This window comes from Pelophylax lessonae, assembly GCF_965119305.1.
Source record: "Pelophylax lessonae genome assembly, chromosome: 4".
NCBI classification, from domain to species: Eukaryota; Metazoa; Chordata; class Amphibia; order Anura; family Ranidae; genus Pelophylax; species Pelophylax lessonae.
Genome location: NC_138771.1, coordinates 189,902,098 through 189,923,467, shown reverse-complemented (window position 1 = coordinate 189,923,467; position 21,370 = coordinate 189,902,098). Strand labels below are relative to the sequence as shown.

General features: G+C 45.3%; 1 protein-coding gene across 1 annotated transcript in view; it reads right to left on the bottom strand.

Moving 5' to 3' along the window:
* GSAP (gamma-secretase activating protein) overlaps nucleotides 1-21,370 on the bottom strand; it is a 214,831-nt gene that overhangs the window by 176,043 nt on the left and 17,418 nt on the right. The window contains exon 2 of the mRNA XM_082255164.1: nucleotides 4,107-4,183. Coding sequence (XP_082111290.1) covers nucleotides 4,107-4,183 — 77 coding nt within the window. The remainder of the gene's footprint in view (nucleotides 1-4,106; nucleotides 4,184-21,370) is intronic.

The window sequence follows — 21,370 nt, the reverse complement described above, 5'->3', positions numbered from 1 at the left end:
TTACCAGTGACATTACTGCAGTAATCAGTGCTATACATATGCACTGTTACTGCAAAAATGACACTGGCAGGGAAGGGGTTAACTTTATTGGACAGGGAGGGGTTAAGTGTGTCCTAGGGGCGTGCTTTCTACTGTGTAGGGACATTGCTATTGGTGTAAAAGCAAAGATCAACCGTTCTACATAGTAGAACGGTCAGATCTTTACTTTTACACAGGGAGAACTGACAGGCAGCTTGTTTACACAAGCTGCTCTGTCTTTCTCCCTTCACAGGAGCGATCGCAGTGTGACTGGCGGACATCGAGTCCGCCGGTCACACGCACTGACTTGCCTGTGAACGAGCCGCGGCGGGCGCGCGCCCGCCCGCTATAGGCTCGCAAGTCAGTGACAGGCGAGTGACGTACCGATACGTCACTCTGCCTGGCCGGGGCTGACCGCCGCAGTATATAGTCGTGCGGCGGTCGGCAACCGGTTAAGATTATACAGCTGTGGTCAAAAGTTTTGAGAATGTCACAAATGGTCATTTTCACAAAGTCTGCTGCCTCAGTTTTTATGATGGCAATTTGCATATACTTCAAAGTGTTTTTTAAGAGTGATCATATGAATTGAAATTAATTGCAGTCACTCTGCATTGAAAATTAACTTAATCCCATAAACAATTTCCACTGCATTTATAAAGAAGGCTTCAGGGTGAACTGAGACATTGACAACTCCGGCATCTTGGTTTTTGTGGTTTATTGTAAATAAAGGGGATGAAAGAAGGGAATGAGTGGGATACTCCTTTAGGCTTAACTAAATACAATTCGGGACTTCATCCAGGAAATGTTTGTCAACGCTGCCTTGACGCCAGCCGACGCTAGCCAGCGCTCACTCACTGACACTTGGAACACACTGTATCTTGACAGAAGTGCTGAAGCCTCCACTCTAGGTCCAGAAGACTCAGGACTGTGAAGCATAGAACTACTGACACTGCTGCACTGAAAAGTCACTGACCACCCTCTCCAGCCTGGCACTGGCTTGAGGTAGCTTGCTGTAAATTACTGTATAGCTGCAACTCTCAACTGGTAGTCTGCACAATTCAGGGCCCAAACCACAGACGCCCCATTTACACCTTTAGCTCTTCAGGGTCAACTGACTATGTACCTCATTTACAGCTAGCTGACACTGGATCCCAGAACCTCCAACTCTCCAGGCAGAACCCCAGGGGCAATTCTCAGTACTCAATACCTGTGTAGGCTTTCCTGGAACTGAACCCCTCTCGCTCTCCGCTGGTTCTCGTCACACCGGATCCCCTCAGCTCAACTCAGCACTCTCTGGATTCTCGGGCAACACTCCGACACATCCTCTTCCTCAGACAGGAGGAGAGACAGCTGTTCTCTCGCTCCTGGGATTCTGCTCACCCCAAACTTATACCCACTCCCAGAATCCTTTGCAGCATAATCTGCCTTCTGGGGTAGTTACAAGCTTGAATGTGTCCCCTGATTGGGCTTCCTCCACTACCCTATGAGAAGCCTCTCGCAGGAGCCAGTGGGGAGACTTCCCCTTCAGCAGGCACACCTGGAAACCATGACACCCTAACCAAAAGAAATCATAGCCATGCTGTTAGGCAGACAAGGCCCCCTATACATTTACCTAGCACCTACCTGTAGGGTGCTATATAATATATATATATATATATTTTTTTTTTTTTTTATTAATTTACCTGCCAGGAACAAGAACATAATTCCATAAGGCCCCTTTCACACTACTGTACCGAGCAGGTTCATCTGTCAGGTTTTCAGACAGACGGTCTAGTCACCCATATGGACCGGCAGGTGTAAAAAAGGACTTGTGCCTGTTTACACCCGCCTACGTCCGATCTGATTCAGTCTGCTAAAAACAAACAGAAGGGAATCCAACCTCCTCTGTGTAGGTGGATCAGATCAGAGGTAGCTGGGTGTAAATGGACAGCAGAGTCCATTTACACCCGGCCACTTAGAGCACAGCTGGCTCTGTCCAGGTCCACTTTGCATAAACTGTACACATATGAACCTGTCATGCGCCCACTCTGCTCTAATCAGCAGGGGATCTGTGAGCCAATCCCCCGCTGATCAGAACAGACTCTGCCCCATGTAAAAAGGGGCCCAACATGAAAGGGGGGGTGGTAACATTGAGGCTGCATACAAGGGACACTCCCTCCTTAGTGCATGATCAGCCTCAGTGCTTTCACTGTGAAGACTCTCATAAATTTACAAGAGTTAGGACTGCAGGTAATAATACAGGGTGCCGTGGAGTGGCCCTGCAGCTTACACATGCATTTGCAAATGTGTGCCAACTAAACCCCTGTTTTGACGCAAACTGTTAGACAGGTTAATTTGGTTGATAAGCAAACTGGTTAGCAAATTGAACTGGGAATTTTTATTTTTGTTTATGTCTCATGTGCGTTGCCCTTCCATGTGTTCTTTGCTATGAAGGCTAGTTATAGGTGGGGCAGAGGCCATTTTCTTTGTTTCATGTTCAGCCCAGCCCGTTTCAGCAGTCAGTTGAGCAATTCCCTGGCCAACAGGTCAAAGTAAACTAAGAGTAGGGGAATGCTAGCTGGTATCAATGTCCAAATATGGACATTACGATAGTTGGCAATGCCATCAGCCAGCATCTCCATGCTTTTACTTTCAGATGTCGGGGCCAGGTGATGAGCCATCAGTTTCTATGATGCCAGTAGTCTCCAACTCCATAGCAACCAGGGAGCCATGTCCTGAAAGCAGTTATATTTGAGCCAGCTTCCCAGCACACAATGTCCCTCTGAGCACTGGCTTCTCTCTGTACATCAACCCAGATTTGGATGCAATTATCGCCAGTTTTTTTTGTCTTGTTAATTTACAGCTTATCTTATCTTGTTGGTCGGGGGGGGGGGGGGGGGAGGGGTGTGGCCGGGAGCATCAGCAATCTAGGTAATGCTTAATAGCATTGAAATGTTTGTTTCCCTTCTTGTCAAGGAGGTCTTGTTTTCTGTTGGTTCGTTGTATTTGTATGTTTGAAATCTCAATAAAAATATCTTTAAAAAAAAAAAATTATCGTCAGTTTGCTTTTCTGCAAACTGGCAGTAACTCTTTTCTGAATCTGCAGCAGTCAGTCACAGATTTTAAAAGGTGGCAGTAATAGGTGCCCAAATCTGGTGCATGTGTCTGAATACAAAAAAACTGTCGCAAGGCCTTCCTAAATTAGGCACAAGCCGTTTTAAATGGGCCATACTGGCAAAAAGTGTTGTAACCGCTTTAGTGAATTTCTCGTCTCTCCTATGCAATAAAAGATTTTACCTGCCTTCTTGCAAACTTCCCTAGAATTAACACTGAGCTTTGCAGCACCTACTCACCTTTATTTCACTCCCTTCCCAATCGCCAGCCAGATAAAAATAAACCCAAATATTTCTGGATACAGAGGTGTATACAACTCATTCCTCTTTCTTAGACGTGACAGTACTGGTGCTTGAGAACTAGCAGAAGGCTATAACTGCAGAAAGAGCCCATAGATCTGTGTAAGCTCAGTTTACACAGGGCTTCCCTTCACTGGCCCGACTAGAGAAAGGAGCAGCATGGAAGCATGTGCAGCTGGGGGACCGGGCACTAAAGCAAACCTGATTGCCCTGTAGTGTCAAAAGCACAGGTTTCCTTTCAATTCATTGCAAACCATTCCTCTTTCTATGATTTTTAACAGTACCTGTGCATCGAGATCATTGTAAACTCTTTATTTCTCCCTAGATTTCTGCTGTAAAATTATCTATAGAAAATCAACATATGGGTTGAAAAAAATAAATAAATAAATTCGGATCCGATTTCTCCCATCCACACATTCGAGGTGTATGGGGGAATTACTCCCACTGTGCTATTGTGTTCAGAATACAATGATCAGTGTATTTTTTAATTTTGACTGTTATGTTCAAAATTTCAAGAAAAACCTACAAGAGTTTGTACTTAAATATATCACTGTAATAGAGTACTTTAACACTACAGTACAGGTACCCTTTAAACTAAACTAGAGGCATAACTAGGGGTGTATCATAAATTTACTACATGTAATCCATATGTAAAAAACAATAATAAATGGCACACAGTTTGAATTGTACATATACCTTCCAAGTATATAGGACATTCCCATTTCTCTCTACATTAACAATTCTCAGTGTCCTTGAGCACTTCGTCAGGTTATCTGAAACGTAAAATATACTAGATTAAAATATTTAAGAAAAAAAAAAAAAAAAAAAAAACAACACAAACACACACACACACACACACACACACACACACACACACGACTTCACATGGTATGACTACAAAAAGGGTTATTTTGAGCAAAAAAAAAAAAAAAAAAAGGACAAACTCTTTCTATGGGATAATAAGGCTTAGCAGTGTGCGTTCCCATCCAGACAGCCACGGAGGCATTTCAAGTGGCAGATCAGCCGGAGATCCAGGAAACCAAGTTCCGTTGCCATACTGAACAAGTTTAAAAGCCCTTCGTTAAGTTATACAAACACATTCTAAAGCAATACATTATGTACAGTAATGCTACAGCTTCTCTGAGAATATAAATAAAAAGGGTTGCCCATTAATTGCATTTTGGCTCTTACCGATGCTTTCTCAGAAATGTTCAGAAACTATCTGAAGCATAGCGCTTTTTACATGTGCACTCTAATCAAACTCTATAATAGGGGTATCCAAACTTTCTAAACAAAAGGGACAGTTTGTCCTTCAAACTTCAAGGGAACCGAACTGTGGCCAGTGGGATAATAAGATGTCGGCATCAGTGGTAGTAAACAACATGATTAGTATTGGGGGGGGTGGTAATAGTGCCCCATCGATGTGTCAATGGGAGGATTAGTACACCGTCATTAGTGCTCAATTGTTGGTGTCAGTGGCAGGGACTATGTCAGAAACAGTGGGGGGAATAACGCCCCAAGGGCCAGATAAAAGCAAAGGCTCCCGGGTCACAGTTTGGAGTCCACTGCTGTAGTAAATATTTCATATTGCTTTCGTCCCCCCCCCCGCCCCCCCTCCCCTGCACCTCCCATCCAAATGTATTTTGCTATTTTCAAACCCTTCAAAACAAACTTCTAAAACCTCCAGCTTTAAACCCTCCAATCCTTTACAGCCAAGGACACTGCTTCTATTTAAACTGCAACTACCATGGTGCTGCACATGTGATCAGTTATGACACCAGCCATTTGAGGTTTTGACAGTGTGGTTGAGGACACAAGAAAATGTGACAGTTCGCGATCTCGGCATTCCAGGAATATAACAGTTTTTGAAACCGTTAAAACAATTGGTTTAGTTCCACTTTATGATTTACTGCTGTTTGGGGGCTCTGGTTTTCAGCAAAATGGCAGTCGTCAGCAAGAAGCAAGTTGTTATAGGTAAAGTTCTGCTTGAAAGTGTAAGTAACCCAATCGATTTAAAAGTTTCAAAACACAGTAACATTTCTGGCACATGCTGGGAATGTAACCATTACATTGGTTGTGCCCTCAACCAAACGGTCACAGGCCAATGGCTGGCGTCATAACTGATCACATGTACAGCATCATAGCAGCTGAAGAATAAACATGGCCAAACGAGGCCAAGGTGGCAGTTTCATTGGCTGAAAACGATTGGCGGGTTTACTTCTACTTTAATGAAAAGACAAAGGTTCACCTCTTGCCCTCTGCTGGAAACAAAAGGCAGGTGGCTCAGATGTGAAGAGGGGACTGTGATTGGGGAACTCTGATGGAGGGACTGTGTGAATGTGGGGCTTGTGAACGGGGGACCTCTGACGTGATGGGGAGGCAAGGTTGGGGAATATTAAAATATTATGATCCCGCGCTATGTAGTATGTGGAATGAGTCTACAAGACTGCTGCTGGGATGTAAGGTGTATTTTCCTCTCAGGTATTTTTGTGTGAGGACCCAGCACTGTATAACCATAAAAAGTGAGAGAGATATTACATACATATCTTATTCTTCCAGTGCCATGTTCCAACAAGTGCCGTTGTGCTCCCCTCCTTTTGTGCCCTTACTCACAGACTAGTGATGGGTTTAACGCCCGTTTCAAAAATAGTCCTCCAGTGGCAAAAAATGTTTTTCTTTCTTTTGTGACTCCGGCAGGTAGGTCAAAGAACCTTACATGAGTGTGGGGAGATAGAATCAGGAGAAAAATCGGGAGAAATACGTAGCGTGATTTTTATTTATTTTTTAATAGAAACATAAAAGCCAATTGTGCACTTATAAAACTCTCCTCTTGCATGCGAGCATGTAATGATGCCATTCTAGAATTCAAAAAATTTGCGGTTTGGGTTCCAAAGAGTGCATGTAACATAACTAGAAGTATCCACCTGCTTAATGCATTTCGCTCCACCCAGGGAGCGTCCTCAGAAGCTGGGGGATTCTGGTATCTGATCTTATATTTATATACTTAGAACCTCCTACTACACCCATCAATACTTCCTCCTTTACCTATTACACCCATACTTACTTCTTCCTGTACTCACTGCAGTCACTTCCTCCACGCACTGCATGACTACATTGTATGGATTTTCTTTTGTGTCACTGTTAGTTCTTTCTATGACTTTACCTTTCTATCTATTCCCCACTTTGTATGTAAAGTGTTTCAGAGCGGCATCACACATCTCCACATTCACATTCTATCTCCCTACACTCATATGAGGTTCTTGGACCTACTTGCCCGAGTCACAAAAGAAAGAACAAAAAATTGGATTTTTGTAAGAACTTACCTTAAAATCCTTTTCTCCGAGTCCTTTGACAGACGCAGCTCTTAATGCCTCTTCACAATTGGGTTATGTGCCATCTACAGGAGTAGACTAAGCAGTGAAAAAGTTTTCACTCGACACGCCTACCGGGGGCTGTCCCCCACGACATAACTCCAGACACACTGTGCTCTCAAATCAGTTTCGTAGCAAGCAGTGAAAGAAGACACAACCAACCCCAAAAAAGGAGGGGCGGGAGCTGCATCTGTCAAAGGACTCAGAGAAAAGGATTTTACGGCAAGTTCTTACAAAAAGCCAACTCAGACGAACTGCAGGCAGAGGCTATAGCCACCAGAAGGCAACCTTCTGAGACAACAAAGGCAGAGAAATGTCCCAAATATTTTCAAAGGGAGGCTGTTAAAAGAACGGACAAAACCAAAACCCAGAGGCCAAGGGGATCTCTACAGCGGAGCCAGGTGACGGGTGTGGAGCAAGGAATTAGTCGCCAAGTGTTGCCTTATGAGTTTATGTGTAATCTCCATTACTGTGGCCTGAGGAGGAGTTATGTATAAATCCCCATTAGAGATTGTAAATATTAATGTAAATATATATGTACGAGATATTGAGTTTTGATTTTACATTTAGTTGAGATATGATTATCAATTATATGAAGTTGTGTGACTTCAATCTGCAGTCAGTAGTAGGAACTTGATTAACAAGTCCATTTAAAATGCATGCCTGAGCTACCAGGGGGCAACTGCTATTTACATTTAAACACATACTGATAGTATTACCCTGTAATTTAATTTACGGAGAGCCAGACATCCTGGGGCCTATGCTATAGGATGAATAGATCAGGTCATGTCCGCCCTTAGTTAAGTCTCCATATCAAAGAACTCTCATTAAGATATGCAATGAAGATTGACTATCGGTTGAAGGGTTGGACAATAGGCCCGGGAGATGAACCCTGCATCTTAATTATAATTTTCAAAGTAAATTAACAGGTTCTCCCCCCAACAGGGAGGAGTGGTTAGCAAGGGGCTGAAGTATGCTAACCTAGGGGAGGGGGAAGTTGTCCTATCCTGAACGAGATACGCCCAGAGGGAGGACCAGGGCAGGACAGCTGAACCAATCAGAATAGCCCTATACAAGGCAATGCAATATGGTTCTATATTAGCAAAGGTGGAAATAGAGGGACTTCCTGTTTGGCATGGCAGACCAGGAGGAAACACTCAAGTGAAGGGTAACTAAAAATGTTTAAGGTATACATGACTTGTCCTCTTTGTGTCTGTGTTCGTATACGAGTATTATACTCTATATTTGTTCAGTTAAACTAGGAAAATTTTCCATTTTGTTGTATGTACCATAGTTAGATTGTTGTAAATTGAGTTAGGCTTTCAAACTATATACCAATAAATAATTTCTGTTTTAAAGCTTTCATTCATAGTCAAAGAATCAATATTTTAGAATTCAAATATTGTTTGGTAAATTAAATCTCATATCTTTCGGGTAACACCAAGGGGCGTTGGAAGTAAGCAGCCAAGGCCCGACACCTGACCTGTAAGCATGCCGAATGCCAAGCATTGCTCAACTCCTTTCTGTAAGAAGGCTAAGACCCTCGCCACCGAAGACGAGCGAGGACGCAACTTTACGATTCACCCCAGGCAATAAGCCTCTTCCAAGTACGAGGAGAAATCTTCCTGGAAGTTGCCTTCCTAACTCCAAGGTAGGAATCACAGAATCAGAGAGAGACCTCTGTCTCCCAACACCTGGCCTTTACAGCCATGCCGTTAAGGCCAGTGACCGCAAAGCAGGATGGAAGATCGGCCCTTGAGACAGCAGATCCTCTCTCAGAGGCAGCCGCCAGGGAAGCTCGACGACCATCATTGCATACCAAGACCGGCGAGGACAGTCTGGGGCTACCAAAATCACCGGCACCTGTTCCACCACCAACCTGTGGAAGGAACCTTGACAATAGCTGTATCGGAGGGAAGGCAAAAAAACAGCCGATACTGGCTCCAAGGAACCACCAATGCGTCTGCGGCGTCGGCCAGAGGATCTCGAGCCCTGGCCATGAACCTCTTAACTTTGCGCAGACGAGACGCAAACAGATCCACCTCCGGATTTCCCCACTGGGTACACAGGAGATGAAATAAAACTCTGGATGCAGGGCCCATTCCCCCTCATCCAGAACCAGACGACTCAGGTACTTCGCCAGCCAGTTCCCCACTCCTGGAATGTGAACTGCGGAGAGCGCCGGAACACGTTCCCCGGCCCAAGTTAGAATTTCCCCCACTTCCCGGGCCACCCGGACACTATTGGTGCCCTTTGGATGATTGATGTAAACCACAGCGGCGGCATAGTCAGATTGTACCCGAACCAGAAAACCATGCAGCAGAGTCATCCAGTGGAGCAGGCAGAGCCTGATTGCCCTGAGCTCCAGAACATATTTCGGCAAGGAGGAGTCCTCCGTAGACCAGAGTCCCTGGCACAGAGACTGTTCTGTACTCCACCCCAGCCCAACAGACTGGCACCCGTAGTGACCACCGTCCACAACAGTGGTAGAAATACAGACTCGCTCTGGCTCAGAGTGGGCGACAGAAGCCACCACGAGAGCTCTAACCTCGTGGACCAGCTCAGACATACCATTCGGTCTAGGTATTGCAGATCCTTGTTCCACCTGACCAGAATCTCTATCCGTAGAGATCTTCTGTAAAATTGAGCAAACGGGACCACCTTGAAGGTCGACACAATGCGTCCCATAGCCCGCATGCAAGTCCGCATGGAGGAGAGATCATCGCCCATCCGCAACCCAAACTCGCTTTGCAACATCTGAAGCTGGTCCCCGGGGTGAAAGACTCGCCAGAGAGGAGTCCAAATTCATACCCAGGTAATTCAAACGCACCAGAATCAGCGCAGATTTGATGGTCCACCCAAACTCCTGCAGGGTCTGAACCGTGATTGACAGGTCGCCCAACAGGGTTGGATGAGAACTTGCTCTCAACAGGAGATTGTCCAGATATCCAAGGATTGCAATCCCCTTTTTCGGGGGAAAAATCCAACACCGGAGTCAAAACCTCTGGGAAGACTCTGGGAGCGGAGGCTAGCCCAAAAAGGTAAAGCCACAAATCGAGAGTGCTCCTCTGCCACTGCGAAACGGAGAGATTGCTGATGACACGCGTAGGTAGGGACGTGCAGATATTCCATCTGAAGTATCTGCATCTGCACAAAGTGGTACAGTGACTTGAGGTCCAGAATTGGACGCACCTTGCCCTCCTTTCTGGGCACCGCAAACAGGTTTGAATAAAAACCTCAAAACCTTTCCCGCTGAGGAACCAGCACAAACACTCCCTGTGCAAGGAGATCCTGCACTGCATCTCTGTGATCCATCTAGCGATCCAGAGACAAAACGGAGAATCGAGGAAACAATCTGAAATTCGATCTTGTACCCCAAACAAATTAGTTTGGGAACCCATTTGTCCTAAATTAAACATCCAGGATTCCTGAAAGTAACGCAGACGCCCCCCAACCCAGAATCGGGTGAGGGCACCCCTTTATGTAGAAGATGGTTCTGCTGTACCAGACCGGCTAGTCTTGGACTTACCCAACTAAGCCTTCTAGTATCTCCAGAGGCTCTGAACGGTTTACCTTTTACTTGCGCCCTTGAGGCCCGAAAAAAAACGCCTGCGAGCCGAGAAAGGAGGGTCCCCTCTTACTGCAAGGTGCCTTGCCTTATGAGGATCGGGGTAGCAGAGAACTCCTACCCCCGTTAGTGTAACGCTCCTGCGTTTTCTGAAACAAGATGGATTTGCAGCTGCAGAAAAACTCCACTCAGCAGTCATGTAGAGATACGTTGAAATACCAATTCCAACTCCCAAGACTCATCACTGTGGTCTGTCTGATTCAGCATACAAATATACACACTCAATAAGATGTTCCTGGAGTGATAGATGTATATAGCAGTATAGTGGTGATGAGCTGAAGAGACAGGTATGAACAGTGACAATAGGTGAACAGCAGTTGAGAGAAATGTTCATGAGAGCATAGATGGTAACAGGTAGGATGCAGATAGGTTAGCAATCATGTATGGTAGTAGGTGGTAGGATAGCAGATGACATACAGGAGAGACTAACCCAGTGCAAGGATAGATGTTAGTAGGCTCAAGAGCTAGCAATCTAATTAGTGCAGATGATAGTAACAGTCCTTAATATGCAGAGCTAGATAGTGTAAGCTTAGTAGGAAGGTTATGGAGGATTCCCCTGCGGGGTACTTATCACTAATAGCAAGCAGTAGTAGAGAGGTTCGGTATGAGCGAGTGATCCGGTAGCGGGATACAGCGATCAGTAGCGAGGTTCCGACAGCGAGGTACGCTTGCAAGCATATGAGCTTCAAGGCAGGTCAGCAACAAGGCACATTGAACGAACATGTGAGTGAGAACACCGGCGGTTGAAATAGCCGCTCTGCGGCGCTCAGTGATGACAGCATCGGTCTTAAAGGTGTATGCGCACCTACCAGAAGAGAATGGTGGGACGCATACACTGAAGTGGAAAGTGAAATAGGGGTACCAGAGGTACCAGAACATTACAGTACCCCCCCCTTAAGGCCGGCTCCGGAAGGCCTCTAGAACTGTTTTTTCCGGGTATTTCGTGTGAAAATTGCGAATCAGCCTAGGGGCATGTATATCAGAGGTATCCAGCCAGGTGTCGTCTTGGGGCCCATAGTTCTTCCATCGTACTAGATATTGGAGTCTTTTTCTGTGGATACGAGAATCCAGAATCTCCTTTATCTCATATTCTTCTCCGCCTTCAACTTGTATAGGAGGTGGAGGTGGGATGGTAGGCCTTATTCCTTGGTCAGGAACATGGGGCTTCAGTAGCGACACATGGAAGATGGGATGTATCTTGAGGTCTGTTGGTAATGTGAGCTGTACTGCAGCCTTTCCAATAAGTTTCCTGATTGGGAAGGGTCCCAAGAACAGAGGCCCAAGCTTTTTGCTAGGGATCTTTAATCTTAAGTTTTTTGTTGATAGCCAAACGAGGTCCCCAATAGCATACTGAGGAGAAGGTCTTCTACGAAGGTCATAGTACTTTTTTTGTTGACTATGAGCGTGTGAGATGGTAGTATTAAGTAAACCCAGAGAGTCTTTTATTTGGGTAAGATAGTCTGAGGCTACTGGGTTACTTGATGGAAGGATGCGTGGTGGAAGAATAGTGGGATGAAACCCATAGTTCAAATAGAACGGACTGTTTGGTCGTACTGTGGGTTGCGTTGTTGTAGGCAAATTCTGCCAGAGGGAGGAGATCCACCCAATCATCCTGTAGGTATGATGTGTAGCAACGTAAATATTGCTCGATGCACTGTTTGACTCTTTCAGTCTGTCCGTTGGTCTGAGGATGGTAGGGAGAAGTGAGCTTTCGCTCAATTCGTAGTATGTGACATAGTTCTTGCCAAAACTTGGAGATGAATTGTGATCCACGGTCAGACAAAAGAGTTTTTGGAATTCCAGGTAACTTAAAGACATGTTTCATCAGTAGTTCCGCTGTTTGTTTGGACGAAGGTAGTCTGCGAATAGCAACGAAATGTGCCATCTTTGTCAGATGGTCCACTGACACTAAAATGGTATTAAATCCTTTGGAAGGTGGTAGTTCTACTATAAAGTCCAAGGACACGACTTCCCATGGAGTCTGGGGTATTGGTAGACTGCATAGTAGACCGGATGTTTTTGTAGTGTCAATTTTGGACCTGGCACAGACGTTGCATGAAGAGACAAATTTTTGTATAGATGTCTTCATATCAGGCCACCAAAACTGCCTGGTAAGCAAATTAAGGGTCTTTGTCATACCCATATGTCCTGCCATAGGCACATCATGTGACAATTCCAAGATCTTGGTGCGCATAGTAGGGGGTATGTAGAGTTTGTCGTTGTAGTAGAGTAAGCCTTCTGCATCAGCACTTCGTGGTGGAGGTGAATCCAAACCTATACTGTGTAGAATCTCTTCCTTCAAGGAACGGACAACCCCAATAATACGCTTGTAGGTTATTATAGGAACGGAAGGGATTTCGGAGCAATTATCTTCAGTTAATCGTGATAGCGCATCCGCTTTTTTATTCTTGTCTGCAGGTGTGTAAGAAGTGGAAGGTCTAATAAAAACTTTTGTCAAATTTTCATCCAAGTATTCCTTGAGATGGGAAAGTTCATCCTGTGAAAGAGGATAAACATGACCAAAAGGCAATTTACTATTTGGGAATAGATCAATAGTGCAATCATAATCCCTATGGGGAGGCAGTACTTGAGCATTTTTCTCAAGGAAAACTACGGACAGATCCTGATAGCATAGTGGTGCAGTCTCATCTGACACCACAGACAGGATCTTTCCATAAGACGGGAGGTTACACGTACTCTCGCAATAGTAAGAGAGGAAGCTTAGGGTCCATTTCTTCCAATCTATGGTTGGTTGATGTGTGTGTAACCAGGGAAGTCCCAAAACAATGGGAAAATGGGGAGAAGATAATAGGTCGAAGGTAGTGGTCTCTGTATGAGACTCGTTAGTGGTGACTAGGAGTGCTTGTGTCTGATTAGTGATTGGGCCAGAAGATAACGGAATACCGTTAATAAGACGCACAGAGACAGGCTTAGGTTTTGAAATAATAGGTACTTTATTTAAAGTAGCAAAACGTATATCGATATAATTTCCGCAAGATCCTGTGTCGATCATGGCTTTAGTGGTAATCCTAGTCTGGTCCCACTGCAATGTCAACCGAACAAAAAGATAAGGGTTAGTAAATGAAGTTGTCAATCCCCCTAGGAGGACATGTGAACACTCACCCTCTTTTTTGCGGACAAGGGGTCAGACGCTTATCATGTGATCCGGGGATGCGCAGTACAAGCAAAGATTACTGGATCGTCTCCTGGCTCTTTCAGTAGTTGATAAAGGTGGGCGTATGGTTCCTACCTCCATAGGAGTAGGGTCAACGGCCGAAATCAGAGAAGGACTGGACAATGGCATTCCCATTTTTTCAGCCTTTCTTTCTCGCAGCCTCCTGTCTATGTTGATACTGAGTTGTATCAAAGCATCCAGGGTGTCCGGTAAATCCACTCGGGCGAGCTCGTCTTTAACGGCTTCTGATAGGCCGAGTCTAAATTGAGTTCTCAGAGATGTATCATTCCACCCTGAGTCAAGGGTCCATCTTTTGAACTCTGCTACAAAGTCTTCTACAGGTCTCCTACCTTGTTTCAAGGACCTCAATTGAATATCGGCAGTACTCTGCCTATTGGGGTCATCATATAGACTAGCGAGTTCCGCTAGGAATAAAGCATAGGAGTTGAGAAGCTGATCATTTTTCTCAAAGAGAGAGACTGCCCAGGCCCGTGGATCACCCGTTAGGTATGAAATAATAGTACAGACTTTGATATGATCAGTAAGGTAGGTACGAGGTTTTAGCAAGAAAAGTAACTGACAGGCGTTTTTGAATTCACGAAATTTTTGGCGATCACCTGTAAACACTAGAGGGGGATTTATTTTGGGTTCAGGGGGCTGAGCAGCGGCAAGTTGTGATAGACGGGTTACCTGCTGCTTCAGAGCCTGATTGTCTTCTTTTAATTCAGTAAGAGCGTGTATTAACGCAGTCACTTGTTGTTTTAATTGTGTCACTTGAGTGGGTAAATCTGCTGAATCCATTTTAGGTTCGTTCAATCTGTAACGCTCCTGCGTTTTCTGAAACAAGATGGATTTGCAGCTGCAGAAAAACTCCACTCAGCAGTCATGTAGAGATACGTTGAAATACCAATTCCAACTCCCAAGACTCATCACTGTGGTCTGTCTGATTCAGCATACAAATATACACACTCAATAAGATGTTCCCGGAGTGATAGATGTATATAGCAGTATAGTGGTGATGAGCTGAAGAGACAGGTATGAACAGTGACAATAGGTGAACAGCAGTTGAGAGAAATGTTCATGAGAGCATAGATGGTAACAGGTAGGATGCAGATAGGTTAGCAATCATGTATGGTAGTAGGTGGTAGGATAGCAGATGACATACAGGAGAGACTAACCCAGTGCAAGGATAGATGTTAGTAGGCTCAAGAGCTAGCAATCTAATTAGTGCAGATGATAGTAACAGTCCTTAATATGCAGAGCTAGATAGTGTAAGCTTAGTAGGAAGGTTATGGAGGATTCCCCTGCGGGGTACTTATCACTAATAGCAAGCAGTAGTAGAGAGGTTCGGTATGAGCGAGTGATCCGGTAGCAGGATACAGCGATCAGTAGCGAGGTTCCGACAGCGAGGTACGCTTGCAAGCATATGAGCTTCAAGGCAGGTCAGCAACAAGGCACATTGAACGAACATGTGAGTGAGAACGCCGGCGGTTGAAATAGCCGCTCTGCGGCGCTCAGTGATGACAGCATCGGTCTTAAAGGTGTATGCGCACCTACCAGAAGAGAATGGTGGGACGCATACACTGAAGTGGAAAGTGGAATAGGGGTACCAGAGGTACCAGAACATTACAGTTAGGCCCTGGATTAACTCAACCAAGGACTCCCCAAACAGGCGTGCACTAAAGAAAAGGGAGATCAGTTAAGGCCTTCTTAGAAGCCTGGACCGCCGACCAGCTCTGCAGTCACACCATGCGGCGCATGGCAATCCCCACCGCTGACACTCTGGCAACCAGAGGAGCCGTGTCCAGGGCCGCAGCACACAGGTACACCAGGGCCATCTGGTCCACAAACTCAATAGAGCAAGGGGGGGGGGGGGTTGGGGACAGTCAGCTTTCAAGTTACCCCTAGGCACCGCAACCCATTCTGTAACCAGGACGGACGCGAATACAGGTTTAAGTATCAAGCCCGCCAGCAAATGCAGGCGGCGGGAAAGGGATTCCACCCATCAGGCCACTGTGTCCATAAACACCGGGGAGACTTCCACAGGTACCACAGTAGATTTGTTCTGGAAACACGGTGATCCACCTTATTTGAGGGAACCCCTGATCAGACTTCTGGACTATTGCGGGAGCCAAAAACTACCCGCTGTCCTGACTGTGTGGGCTCATCATCCATTTTCAATGTTTCCCTTGCTGAAAGAATCAGTGCTTCAACCTTAGCGCGTTACGCGCTGCAGCCGAGGAGGGCATATCCCCCTGACCATCTGACTGCGAGGACAGGGATCCCTCAGGAATGGGATGGTCTGTGGCGACCATATCAGGCTCTGAATCTGGAGAACTGAGAAGGCAGTGGCAGTTTCTGGATAGCGACTTGTTTTATCACAAAGTCCACCTTGGACACCAGATTTTTCAAAGCTGCAGACAGACATGAAAGACTGTGATCCGGATGGTCCAGCATGCGCACTAATAAAGTCTAAGGGGGATTTTTTTACTTTGGGACTCCATTTTGCAAGCTTCAGACAAAAAAAAAAAAAAAAAAAAAAAAAAGTGCACTGCCCCTTTAAATCGCGATCCGCACCGCTGTACCATGCTGCATCTGGAGACCCCCTTAAAAGGCTGGCAGGAGCAAAAGTGTGCCCGAGGAATACCCAAAGGAACAAAACCCCTTACTTTTTGCCTCTGAGAAGTAGCAGCTCTGTAGTGTAATCTCCAGCATGAAAACGGCTGACATGAAGTGACATATCACCACTAGAGGCCGCACACTGCCTGTGTAGCCTCAGGCCACAAGAAAATGGTGCCAATAGTAAAGTATAGGAAGCTCAGGGAAAATGGCCGCTGCCCTTACACAAAGAGAGCCTATGCCCACACTCAAAATGGCGGCCGAAAACGGCGCCAAGTGCTCAGGACCCCAGGCATGAGGACATCGCAGGAATCCACCTAAAGGGACCCCCCAGGACAACGTAACATTCTCAGTACCCCCCCCCCCAGGCGTCAGGCGCCGAATATAGTGCCCCCAGCGGGAGCGGGGAGTGCAGGGCCTGTCCTGATAGGCCTGGGAGAGAAAAACAGCCTTGTTATTGCCAGGAGTGGGCCCACATCTCCCCCTCAGAGGTCTGTTACAGGGACATGGGGGGCAATGCATCACTCACCATACCATGGACTGGGTGGGCTCCGCTCCGAAACAGCTCACCTCCCACCCTGAGCAGGGGTGCTGTCAGCCAAGAGGGGTACGCCGCGACCCAGGGGGTTCCAGGTTGATGCGTAGGCTCGTCCCCATCCACCAGGGCTCCGCCGTGGCGAGGCCTGAGCAGACCACAACCAGCTCGCGCTCGTTGGCCAGGCTGGGAGACCATAAAGGATCTAGATTATCTATTGCGAAACCCCAGCCCGGCTGTCGCTTGTAGTTCACCAGGAGGATCCCCCTGACACTAGCTAGCGATAGTGAGTAAAGTTAAAAAAAAAAAAAAGCAAACATTCTCAAAATAAAATAAAAAAAACTGAGACCAAAATCCCAGCAGGGAACCTAGGTCCTACTCCTAAACTTGGCAGCAAGAAACGGATTTGAGAGCACAGTGTGTCTGGGGTTATGTCGTGAGGGACAGCCCCTGCAGGCGTTTTCACTGCCTAGTTTACTCCTGTAGATGGCGCATAACCCAACAGTGAAGAAGCAGCGTCTGTCAAAGGACGTAAAAGAAAAAAAATTTGCCACTGGAGGATTATTTTTGAAACACAGGCGTTTAACCCATCACTAGTCGGTGAGTAAGGGCATGTAAGGAGAGAAGCATGGAAGCACAACGGCACTTGTTGGAACATACTGGGACTGGAAGACTAAGCTAACCAGCACTTTAAAGGACTTCTAGTTCATGCACATTTATTGCACTTTATTTGTTTTTAAAAAGTATGTATTGGGATTTAAAATGGTTGAGGAATGCTAATCTAAAAAGATATAAAATTAGGGCCCAAGGACCAAATTATCCACCAGTCAATAGGCCTGCAATCTTATGGCTTTCCAAACGACTCTTTGGATTTCGTGACATGACAGCCATTGCATAAATATAAGAGCAGCTTGGCTGAGTATTATGACCAAGTTTAGTTGCAAAATCCTTTAGTCAGTGTGTATGCATAAATAAACCAAGCATTAACAGAATAGTCATCATTTGTAATGCAAAAATCCGAATTTCCTATTCTTCATCTAAATGGATAACATAGGAATTTGTATTGCCTTGGTGTTAGTGATGCACATAAATCCTGAATATAGCAAGAAATACCAAACTCTTTTTTGATAAAATCAAGTGGCTTATGACCAGCATAAAGCACAACCTTTCTTTTGTGGTTTCAGTTATATGGATACTGTTTAAACAGCTAGGTGTGCCTAAAGCGGAAGCTAGAAAGGAATATCCTAAGGAGGAAATTACAGTGAGTCACCAACACAAACAAAAACAAAAAGTCCTTCTACATCACTGGCTGGAATTTCCACTTTGCAGAAGTGATTGCTCTAGCGTGTGTATACAATTTAGTCCGATAAGATTGTGGTATGGTGGCCAGAAACAGATTTACAAAGAACCAAGTGATGGGAGAAAATAAAAAAAAGATGGCATGGACAATATTTCGGTTCTTGTCACAATTCAATAATATAATAATACACTGAAATATAATCTAAAATAAAATGTCAACTTACAGTAGACAATGACCTGTAGCATTTCTATTTCAGATGAATACATCATTGACAAGCATGTAAATTCAAGTGCAATGATCATACACAGAGTGCGCTAATCAAGAACCACCAAATAAATATGAAAATTACATGGTCTTCAGATGTGCAACTAGGCATCTGGAGTTCGTGCAATTAGGCACATTTTTGATAAGCAAGGCAAAGAGACTGGGTATGATTTGTAAAACTATACCTAGGGGTCTAGTTAGAAGTATTTTTACCAAATATTCACACACTTTCTAAATTTCAAAAATGTGTGAATGCTGGATGTTGTTTAAATTCATTTACAAAAAGACCACTAATGTTCAGGTCAGACTCGTGAAAGTTGCAGCTGACTGGTTCCCCGATGCTGCATCCACCTAGGTAAGTATAGATTTAAAAAAATTAAAAAAAAAAGGGGGAAGAAGAAATCCAAACTTCTCTTTTAAATATTTAAATTTTAAAATTGCTGCTCTAGGGTCCCTCCAGTTTAAGTCCATTTGAAAAAGATTAGGCAGTTGGTCACAAGTAAAATATTTAACAAGAGGATAAAAGATCAGATAGACTGTTCTTCCCCTTCAGTAGAAATCATGTGATCTCATGCCTAGGTCTTTACACATGACCAGCCCTGAAGTGAGCATGGAGCAGCATTTTCTCCAGGAATGTTAACTGTATTAGCCAGACATCCCAACCTGCAAAAACTCATTTCAGGGAGGTGCCCCCCCCCCCACGCCGCCACCACGCCCCCCCCCCCTTCCCAATTTAACACAACCAGAGAATAATGAAATAAAATGTAATTAGTATACCTGGTCACTGGTGCTGGCCTGGTCACTGGTGCTGGTTCTGGTCAGGTCACTGGTGCTGGTTCTGGTCAGGTCACTGGTGCTGGTTCTGGTCAGGTCACTGGTGCTGGTTCTGGTCAGGTCACTGGTGCTGGTTCTGGTCAGGTCACTGGTGCTGGTTCTGGTCACTGGTGCTGGTACTGGTTCTGGTCACTGGTGCTGGTACTGGTTCTGGTCACTGGTGCTAGTACTGGTCAGGTCACTGGTGCTGGTACTGGTCAGGTCACTGGTGCTGGTACTGGTCACAGGTGCTGGCTCTCTGGTGCTGCTCTCAGGTTAGTTCACTATCTGTCACAGAGTTGGTGATTCATCCTGCTCGTGCCAAAATGCCTCCTGGAGTGGAAGATGCGGCTGTAGTAGAGAGCAAAGCCGCTTCTTCCTCTGCCGCTCCTCCCACAGGCGGAGTGCATGTGATCATATCACTCCGCCTGTGAGCCGGAACCTACAGCAGCTCCGGCATTTCTCTGTGCAGGCCTGCTGACAGCTGACACACTGTCTGCATCGATGAGTCATCATCATGATCTGACTCACACACAAAGCCGGGATATTGCCCTGAGCTTGCGGGTGTCCATGAGCTCAGAGTGGAAAGCGGGAGTCTCCCGCGACTTACGGGAGACTTGAGATGTCTGGTATTAGCCCTGCTGTTACCATTTAGTTATCTATACCCTGGAAGTCTGTTGGGTATACAGTAGGTCAGACTTTTATGGGTGAAGTCTTAGAGCAGAACCTCAGTCAAGATTGTTAACTATCATTAACTAGTAAAATGAGTACAGTAAACCAGTTATTTGCACTCGGAATGTTATCATTTTACATACGGTTTTATGTATTTTATGATGTACTGTAACATTAACTGCTTGCCGACCGCCGCACGACTATTTACGTCGGCAGTCAGCCCCTCACAGGCAAAGTGACGTAGGGCTATGTCGCTAGCCTGTGAGGCTCTAGGGAGCGGGCGCAGTCACGGACCCACCCGCACGTGTGCCCGGAGGACCCGATGTCCGCCGAGCACTCGCGATCGTCTGTTACACTGGAAGAAAGGCAGGCAGCTAATGTAAACAAAGCCGCCTGTCATTCTTCCCTGTGTAAGAATGGAGATCAGACGGTTCTACTATGTAGGACCGTTGATCTCTGTTCTTACACTAGTAGCCACAGCCAATCACAGTTAGAAACACGCCCCTAGGACACACTTAACCCCTCCCTCTCCAATACAGTTAACTCCTTCACTGCCAGTGTCACTTTTACAGTAACAGTGCATATGTATAGCACTGATTACTGCAGTAATGTCACTGGTAGCCCCAAAAGTGTCAAAAATGTCAGTCAAGGGTCCGATCTGTCCGCCGCAATGTCGCAGTCCCGCACAAGAAAAAAAAAAAAAAAAAAACGCAGATCGCCGCCATTACTCATTAAAAAAAAAAAAAAAAAAAAAAAAAAAAAAAAAGACAAAAATCTTTCCCTTTGTTAGTAAACGCGATAACTTTTGCGCAAACCAAATCAAAATACGCTTTTTGCGATTTTTTTAACCAAGCATATGTAGCCTAAAACAAATTGGCCGAAAATGTTAAAAAATATTGTTATTTTTGCAAAATTGACGCTCTTTTGTTTATAGCACATGAGATAAAAAAAAAAAAAAAAACGCACAGGATACCACCAAAAGAAAGCTCTGTTTGTGGGGAAAAAAGGACGTCAAATTCGTTTAGGTACAGCATCGCACGACCGCGCAATTGTCCGTTAAAAACACGCAGTGCCGAATCGCAAAATAGGCCCTGGTCAGGAGGGGGGTAAAATCTTCCGGGGGTTAAGTGGTTAAGTATCACAAGATGCTTGTGCATGCAATCAGTTTACTTGCATGCCCAGGGGAGCTTCCTAACTGTATTAATTACCTATTTCACATTGCCCCAACCAACAAAGGGAATTGGTCTCATGTTCTAGGCATTACAACAATTTGTCCAACCTGTAAAACTAAGGTATTCCTTTTTTTGTTCCCCTTTTTGGCCCTACTGATCCCAGTATCATTTCACGACACAAATCTGTCACGGTCACATAAGGGTGATGATTTTGAGGGTATGGCACCTGCAAAAAAAAATATCACCCAGTATAAAAGAAATCAGAATACATACCTTTTTTTGAAGCCGCTCGGGTATCTCCAGCGGTGGAAGCTCTACAGATTACACAGCCGACATTGGCTGTGAAATTAATGGGATGTGACGCGACCCATAGAGCTACTATGGGGCTTCCGCTGTCAGCTGTGTCCTCTG